Raw genomic sequence first — 9,825 nt, forward strand, 5'->3', positions numbered from 1 at the left:
TGAACAAAAAGATAGAAAAGTGGGAAAGATTTAAATTATCGATTAAAGGAAAAGCTCTAATAATCAACCAAACACTACTAAGTGGCCTATGGCATCTTGCTTTCACCCTACCTATACCATGTGACAAAAACATAAAACTAATAGAACGAAAAATTGACAACTTCCTTTGGAATAATAGCTCCATAAAAACACCTAAACAAATTTCCAAACTCCCTATCAATAAAGGCGGTTTAAACATTATCGACGTGAAAAAAAAACTGCAATCAATTCAACTAAGTTGGATTTCCAAATATTTTGATGAGAATAAACAGGGAGCATGGAAAGATTCAGCCCTTCATATTTTTAATAATTACCGACATGCAAATCAAGGAAATCCTATATTTCTCACCACGCATTCTTCCAAATCATTAAAAACTCTACCCCCCTACTACCGTCAAACAATAAAAACGTGGAGTCATCTCTATAGAAAATTCAACAACCACAAAAATCTTACCATCGAGGAAGTACTAAACCAACCAATATTCTACAATCCATATATAAGACACGCGTAAAATCCTTAAACCATCTCCAGAATCCACAAGCAACAGCATAATCAAGATAATCAAGATAGGCGACATTTCAAAAGTATTTGCTAGCGGCTTTCTAGAGAGTCAACTCATCGGTATAAAGCAACACCTTCTAATAAAAATAATAAATTCACTACCGCCGAAATGGTAACACCTCATAAATTCTCAAAGCCAAAGTTACGACCACAACAAAGCATTAACATCTATTTATCTAAAAAACCCACTCTCTCTCAAATTTATAAATCTCAAACCAAAAAATGTATACACTATCTCCAAAAATGATGCAGAAATAAACCTAACAGGAAAATTTTACAGATGGACAGACTACTATAAATATAGCATGAGAAACGTAACAACAAAAGACTGGTCCCAATTATTTAACTACATCCACAAAAGTAACATCAACAATAAAGCAGACGAAATTAAATACAAACTAATACACTTTGCAATTCCAACCAATTCGATTTAAAAAAAAAGAGGCTTTGTAACAGACGATCTCTGCTCTCAATGTATGAAAAATACGGAAAACCTTCCCCATATGATGTTTAGATGTGAAAAAGCACAACCACTCATAAAATACACACTCGCTCTTATTCATAAAATCTATCCACATCATCCACCTCTTAAAAATACATTCAAAACTTTACTTTTTCCTTTAACACCTGTAAATAGTTTTTATATTGGAATTTTACTTCTTAACGAACTTTTATATAAATTATATTGTAATAAAATTAGGTCGTTCCATGAAAAGTCGATGTTTGCTAGAGTGAGTTTGTTAGAGGAATTCCAAAACAAAATCAAAAAGATTTTGTATGAGGATTTCGAAATTTCAAAAATATCAAACAGTAAAGAGTTTTTTCTTTTACAATGTGAAAAAATCTGGAGCGAAGATAACAAAATTAAAATAGATATAAACAAAAAAAAAAAATCTGGGCATTTTAAACTAAAATGCCCAGATTATTTTTGGAACTTTTTCGATTATTTTCAAATCTTGCTTTTCATGTTTTTCTTGTTTGTTTTTTTGTTTTGTTTTTTGATTTTATTTCATTGTCGCTTCTTCAATTTTGTGTATGTGAGGTCTTCATTTTTTTATATTAAGTATTAAACTCTTGTGAGTTTTATATGTGACTTAGTAATGGAACAGTGGACCATCTTGTAATTAATACCATTGTATTCATTATTAATATCTCTACAAGGCAGACGCCGGAGGAGAGAAATAAACAACAATATGATTCTCTTATTTCTCCAAAACAAAATCAAAATTCCAAAATAAAATTAAAAAGATTTTGTATGAGGAATTCGAAATTTCAAAAATATCAAACAGTAAAGAGTTTTTTCTTTTACAATGTGAAAAAATCTAGAGCGAAGATAACAAAATTAAAATAGATATAAACAACAATCTTTTTTTAAACTAAAATGCTCATCTGGGCATTTTAGTTTAAAATAATCTGGATTATTTTTGGAACTTTTTCGATTATTTTCGAATCTTGATTTTCTTGTTTTTCTTGTTTTGTTTTTAGTTTTTAGTGCAGCTGGCTATCATAAAAACATTTCACTTCTGGACACCTGCGTGTAACTTTGCATAGTGATAGTGGACGGTATGAGCAACAAAAAAATAGCGAGACACAAACTTGTTATGCATCTGGAATCGTTTTACAGATGAATTATTCAAAATGGCCAATGGCGGCCATTTTGAATGTATTTAAATGGTCATAACTGTAGAACTAGTAGTGATATCCACTTCAAATAAACATCGATTTGTTCTAAGAGAAAAGTTACATAAAACTGACTGAAATCAATGTTTTGAAATTTCAAGATGGCTGCCATCGGCCATCTTGAAAGTTTTTAAATGGTCATAACTTTAGAACTAGTAGTGACATCCACTTAAAATAAACGCCGTCTTGTTCGATGATGTAACAAGAAACTCATATTTACATACATTTACGTATTTACATAATTACAATACACTTTTGGATTACAATTCGTCATGGAAGGAGATCTGGAGAACATGGTCGAATTCCGGGTCTTCTTCAACTTCTAGTTCTTCATATGAATCACCATTTGTTTCTTTGTAACAATAGCCGTTACATGCACACAGCTTAGTGCATGGTAAACCATGTCGTTTACATGAACAGTTTTTACACTCAGTTTTGCACGAATAACGAATCAGTTCCTGGCAATGTCGAGAAATCTCCGGCAGAGTGCACCAAAGTGGTGTATAGCACTCATCAGCAGTATCTTTCCATCCCCATTCAGTGGGTAAATATCTTGGAGTAACAGCAGACAAGCATTGTTTCCATAAGTGTGCCTGCAGTGCTGCTCTCTTTGTGTGCTGCAGAGAAGCGTCTGCAGTCGGCGGAATGTTTTCAATTGCTCTATTCTTTATGGTGTAGAGTATACGGCGGCATTCGTTTACGCCAGCAGCGGTTGATGATCGATCGTACATCAATACTACAAATCGCTCAATGGCCTTCATTGCCGTATCAGTTAAGACATCATTTTTTAAGTCTGACGTGGAAAGATTGTGAAATGCAGCATCAACTACTCGGTAGTTCATCCACGCTTTCCATGCCGTTCGTTTTCCAATCCCACAGAATGTTGATACTGTGTCACATCCGGTGAAGGCATGGAAGAATGGTAAATTTGACGATACACCATCTGGAATGTGTTGATGTAGATGGTGAACTCCTATCATTCGTCTTCTTTTTCCAACTCCAAAATCAATCCACAACTCTTTCACTCCAATCATCTGGCTAAACACAGAGAGAGCTATAACGACCACATCGGAGTCCACAGTGCGTATAGTTATAGTTAAGTTGCCATTTTTCAGTGCATGATTAGCATGGAGCAAAAGACGGCCATCTGCCTCTTCAGCACTACAAGGAGATATGGACGATACATCTAAATCTTGTTGACTGGCACATGCAGTTTCTTCAATGGTACAAACAATAACTTTTCCAACTACGGATTGCGTTAAAACGAATCTGGAAATAAGGCCGAACAGTTGCGTCTTATTGAAGTCCACAGATAGGAATTTGTCAAACTTTTTTGGAATAAGTGTACCCATTGTGACGTTTATGCGTTGCCCTGATCCACGATCTTCCCGTGTTTCGGACTTCAAGCTTTTTGGGACATACCGATCAAAAACAATGTCAAGGCGCTGCACGGATCTCAGAAGTCTGTCGAAGAATGGTCCAATCACATTTTCGCAGTAGTCAGAGAATGTCTTTGACGATCTCGGGTGAAGCATGTGTACGAGTGCTGCACCATCAACAATCAAAGCAGAAACCTTATAGTCAAGGTTGAAGTCTTGTTGTTTCTCGCTACCATACTGTTCCAAACAAATGAGGACATCTGATTTGCTGGTGGCCTTACGCTTCCTTCCGAATTCAGAAATTGACGGCGGATTACGGTTGTTTTCGTGTGAAAAGAAATCCTCTATATCACTAACACGATTTTGACTTGCTACATACATTTTACAAAAGTAGTTGGAGTCATGTTTAAGATCAGCAATTTTAGTTTTATGTTCGGAACCTGGAATTTTCAAACTGTGGAACAATTCAAATTTGTTTCTTTTCAAAGGCTCATGAATTGACTTTTGTCTGGACACAAGACGGTCAGCTACGTACTCGTTGTATTGCTGTTGCCCTGTGATCTTGGCTTCTTGAACAGTTTTTTCGGCTGAATTGGACATTATAATCTTATGGTTGTCTGCTGTTTGCAGTAACTGCTCCGCAAAAGGATTCCCATCATCGCGCATAGATTTCACTCTTGATCAATTTGTTGTTCTGTTCATGAAGCTGGTCATCAGACATGGCAGAGAAGTCCGCGTTAGTTTTCCTACTTGTGAAGTGGCCCTTTTTGAATTCCTCAAACACATAAGGGTGTCGGACAGGTAGCTCTTCCAAGGTTTTGATGAAAACCGGCAACCAGCGAGAGTAATTAGTTAAATCAAGTGCGAAGAACCACGGAGCAATCTGCTTTAGCATTCGCAAGTATTCCTCGAAGTTTGATTCGCGAATACTGCGCACAAAACTCAGTAGCAGGCTCTCCAACTCCATAACGGTTTGCCAATAAAGAAACTGATTAGATTCGTTGCTTTTCCTGGAAATCCACTCTTCCAATGACTCAACAAAGTCCTTACAATCTAGCTTATACGCCTCATCACGAAGAATGAAAAGAGATGCCAGGCTCACTTCGTGCGCATATCTTGTTCTCTTTATGTGCCACGATTTAAGCAGCGACTCACTCCTTCCAATGCTAGCAACCTCTGCTTTTATGAACATTTCAGTCCAACCACTGCCCTTCAACCACTTTCCAATCATGTTTTGAATGGCCATTTCAATATGGAGTCCACCCATCATAATGACTATTTTATCCTCTCCATAAACATCCGGAAACTTCCATTGTATATACTTTGCAACTGCGTACACGGGCTGATCACCAGTTATAACAGCACCTTGTTTGTTATTGACAGCACTCGTTATTTTTATTATTACATCCATCAAATGGCGTACTGTTGCTGGAGACTGAATGTGATCTGTTAGCAATGGCAATAGTATGTTATGACATGGAAAGGTTGCTGGATGCATATTTCTTTCCGCATGGAAAGCAGCGAATGAAGTTTTATTTGTTGATGTGTTATACACAGACTCCTGCACAGAATTTAGCCAAGGTGTCAACTGCTCAATGGTTATTGGATCACTAGCAATAGGTGATGCATTCACGGTGGTCATTAGTGGTTCGGAAACAACATTATTCGTTGCAGGGAGAGTGGTGTATGTATCCGGCAATTTGCTATTGATTTTCCTAGACCAAAGGAGTCCATCTGAAGTGGATTTTGAATTTGAATGGGGAGTATCCGGATGCTGAATAATTGTGACGCTAGAGCCGTGGAATGAATCGTTAGATGTAGTTGAAGATGGATTGTGATCAATATTGTGTATCGCAGCTGTTGTAAAAACACTTTCAGACAGGCAACTTGGTATCACATGACCTATTTGCTCATAAAATTTGCACTTTTCATTAGTCAAACTTGATTCAATTTCTTGAACTCGGTCATATGAAATACTTAAACCTAGAGAATTCAATTTGTCGACAACTGATCTTTTCCGAGTGCAGTTATGGATCATCAAACCAAGGTACACGGCCAATGGAGTTTCTTGGTTTGCTTGATGACGTATTTGTTGAGGTCTGTTGGCTTTGCTACGCTTTACACTATTAAATCGAATTAACTGTGCAATGGAATAAGCAGCTTCCTGCTCGGGTGCGGAAGCAGGTGAACCATTGTCGATATTGTAGCCTCCTAAAAGAGTATTAACAAAATTTACAAGGGAAGGTGGCACACAATCACGAGATCCAAAGTCGCCTGTAAGCGAGCCGCTGAATTTGGGAAACTCTCTAAACATATCTCTACGGAGAATACCAGCTGCCTGAGCAATGCAAATACCGTCCGACATATCGTTGAAGTTGCAAGCATCACGTATGGCATTACCCACATCTGGCTCAAAGCTTAAGATGACTTCTTTACCACACTTGTCTTCCCTCAAACCAGGAACTAAGGAAATTAAATCGTCCTTCAGTCGAGTTCGGTTGATAGACTCAGACTGAACTCCGAGACTCGACATACGATCTGCACAAAGTTTATTGATGTCAGACAGCTTAAAAACAGGGGATGATGTACCATATATAAACATCTCTTCCATGTAACTAACCAATTCCGCAATGACAGAGCCATAAGTCAATCGATAGAGATTGTGTTCATCATTGCTAAAGGAGCGCTCATGACTGCGGGCTCTGTTGAGAAATCCCCTGTAACAGTCTTTATGATATTTGACTTCGAGTGCTATGAAATCTTGGTTTGCTATTTTGTGAAGCAGATTTGTGTCCTGCATTTCAATGGCTAGAGCATACACTTTTGGGCCAATTTCTTTTGTGCTTGCCTGTACTAAGGGGTTGCCTGTCACAGATTCACCATCACAAAACAAACAACAACTTTTTATGTCAACTGCTTTACATGAGGATCGCATGCACCTAGCAGAGCTCTGGGCGTTTTCAGAATCATCTTGCACATTTTGGTTTCTCTCAATGATTCTCTGCAGTTTCTGAGAGTCGTACTTGTTTCGGCAAAGCTTGTGGTACTTTGCCTTATTAACAATTAATGCGTGCAATAACTCCTTTCCGTCACTTATTTTATCCAAGCGAATAGTTGGTGGCAAAGCTTCATGATTATCGAACTCGATCAAGTTTTCACTTAGAGTTTTATAACCTGCCTCTTTGGGAATTATAAGAGGTTCCGGTGAAACACGCTGACACAAAATGCACAATTCCCAATTGATATCACGCACAGGAACAAGTACCTCAGGAAATTGTGTGACATCAACAAGCTCTATTTTTCTTCTTTTACTGGTAGACATGATTGTTATTAAAACTGAAAGAAATGAAAAGCGCATCACGAAATAAGCATACAGAGTAATACAACATACAGAGCATACAAGTAAATACCTTAAAAAAATAATTTACATATATACAAATAATCTTGGTAATATTAATAATTATATTATTAATAGTAATAATAATAATAATAGTAATACAGTAATTACAATAAATAAAATAAATCAATATTACGTTTTATACAATAATCATTTATACATACATAGCTACAGTTACAAACAGTAAAAAATTGACAAAACGTAACAATTAACGATGACATAAAAACGACTACTACTAAAAAAATTATATAGATTTAGTAAATATGTTAATCATAATTGTTAAAATATGAAAACCATAATATATTGTACAATAACACAATAACACAATAAACAAAAAAAACAAAAACAGAAAAACACTGTGAAAAACAAAAACCAAAAAAAGGGATAAACATTACAAACAAAGCTACCGCTAAAAAAGTACAAAGCATAATAATGTAATCAAGCAAACTAGTAACAATAAATAATTCATAAAACATAGAAAGAAAAAAAGAAACACTTTATAAAACTAACATGATGGAGTAAATAACTAGCAAATGATTTTAATGATTAGCAACAAATAATAAGTAAAGCTATATGCACTACATATACTAAAAACTAAAGAAAAGAAAATATCATTACATAACGGAAAACATCATTGCATAGCTAAATAAAACTACCTTAAAATAAATCATAATATGAAATGAATAACTAACGAAATATGAAAAAAGTAAAAACAATATAAAATCTTGTTATGCCGAGTTTTCCCAAATTTTCGAATGTTTTCTTTCCTTTTTCATTCATTTTTAAACTTTTTTTTGTTTATTATTATTTTCGTTACTTTTGTAGTTTATTTTATATCCTTTCAAATAGTTCGTTCTTTTTTCTTCTTTTTAGATATTTCGTTTTTTCTTTATAATTGATTATATTTTTGAAAAACTAAAGCAAAATATCTCCTGATTTATTGATTTTTCTTTTTCTTTTTTCACTCTTTAAAAAATTATTTATAGTTGTTAATAAAAAGTGTCCACCGTTTGCGATGTCATTGCAAAGTTCAATCATTAACAACGTGCCATGTTTTTATTTATTCGTCCGTTATTCGTCCGAATTTGGTTATTACTACGACCGTGACGTAATATAATGGCGTCAACAAGACACAAATCTTTCTTATCTTTAAAGACCAATTTAACCAATTTTATTCGCTTAACGGTTTGTGTCTCGATTGTTTTACATACAGGAATATATAAACTTAAGTTGTGCAAAAGGATTTGTTGGTGTCCGGCAGTGAAATATTGTTACGTAAAAAAGCATCAACCGACTGCACTATTTGACTTTATTTCATTTTTGTTTTTTCTTTTTTATGTCTGTGAGGTCTTCATTTTTTTTATGTTAAGTATCTAACTCTTGTGAGTCTTATATGTGACTTAGTAATGGAACAGTGGACCATCTTGTAATTAATACTACTGTATTCATTGTTAATATCTCTACAAGGCAGACGCTGGATGAGAGAAATAAACAACAATATGATTCTCATATTTCTTAACGATGCGCGTTTTGTCGTATGAACCTGTTTGTATACATGTATAGATATTTATATGCATTTACTGTATCCGTTCTAAAATGACTTGCTTTAACCTTTATGCTTATATATATATGTTGGCGTTATATTGTAGTTTATATATAGCTAATATTGTAAATCAATATTGGCTATATATATCAAAATGTGGACATTTTATATTGGTGCAATATTGAAACGCGTTTAAAAAATTCTCAACAATTTGTGGATACAACAAAATTATGGGAAATTGATAAGAATGAGGTTCAGGTTTCCTTTGATGTTTTGAATTTGTACCCTTCGGTCCCGATTAAAGAAGCAATCATTATACTAGTTGAAAGATTAAGAAACAACCAGAGCTTTACATCTAATACCCCGTTCACATTGGAGATAAAACACGTTTTATTTTAAATGTGTTTTGTGTTTATAATGTTATAAACTCTGCAAAACAGTAATAAAACAACATGGCGAGGTTGTTTTATATTAACACATGCTTTTTATATTGACAAAGCAACCTTGCAGTATTGTTTTATTGTTGTTTTATACAGCTTTTTGCAATAACAATTTAATACGCTTTTAAGATAAAACGTGTTTTATCGTCAGTATGAACGGGGTATAAGTTAACTTTTGAAGAGATCAGATTATTTTTAGAAATTTGTCTTTCTCATTGCTATTATTTGTATGAAAATAATATTCACGAGCTCGAAAACTCTGGACAAATAGGGTTACAGCTCCAATTAGGGACAAATAGGGTTACAGGACCAATTGGGTTAGCTCTTATGGTGGTAGTTGCTGAGTGTTTCTTACAACATCATGAAAGTAATGCTCTTTCATTGGCACTTAACAACAACATCCATGTGAAATCATTTAAAAGATATGTTGACGATATTCATTCAAGGTTCCAAGTAGAAGAAGATGCGCAAAAGTTTTTAGATCTACTTAACAAACAACACAAAAATATTCAATGCACAATGGAATCTGCCGACTTAACCAATACATTAAACTATCTTGATGTTTCAGTTACCAACAATAAAACCGGTACATATAGCTTTAAAATACATCGCAAAAAGGTTAGGGAAGCGTTGGAAATACAACACAACGAAAGTACCTTTCGCGACAATGGTCTTAACCGGGATGATGGCGATTATGTGACGACGTCATTTTGGAAACCTATGTTCAAATTCTTACGTCACAAAAAACTCTCTTAAAAAACTCTCAAAAAGAAGCTCTTACAAAG

The 9,825-nt window shown here is 34.7% G+C and overlaps 1 protein-coding gene across 1 annotated transcript; it reads right to left on the minus strand.

Annotated features, from left to right (window-relative positions):
• Positions 1-4,315: 4,315 nt before the first annotated feature.
• On the minus strand, positions 4,316-8,357 carry LOC136080858 (uncharacterized). The gene is made up of 2 exons (XM_065798184.1): positions 7,714-8,357; positions 4,316-6,996 (listed from the first exon to the last, which is right to left on the minus strand). The coding sequence occupies exon 2, from the start codon at positions 6,980-6,982 to the stop codon at positions 4,316-4,318; it is 2,667 nt and encodes an 888-aa protein (XP_065654256.1). The 5' UTR covers positions 6,983-6,996; positions 7,714-8,357.
• Positions 8,358-9,825: the final 1,468 nt, after the last annotated feature.

This window comes from Hydra vulgaris, chromosome 05 (assembly GCF_038396675.1).
Source record: "Hydra vulgaris chromosome 05, alternate assembly HydraT2T_AEP".
Taxonomy (NCBI): domain Eukaryota; kingdom Metazoa; phylum Cnidaria; class Hydrozoa; order Anthoathecata; family Hydridae; genus Hydra; species Hydra vulgaris.

Coding starts and splice junctions, on each gene's coding strand:
- LOC136080858 (XM_065798184.1), bottom strand. CDS start 6,982: ATGTCTACCAGTAAAAGAAGAAAAATAGAGCTTGTTGATGTCACACAA.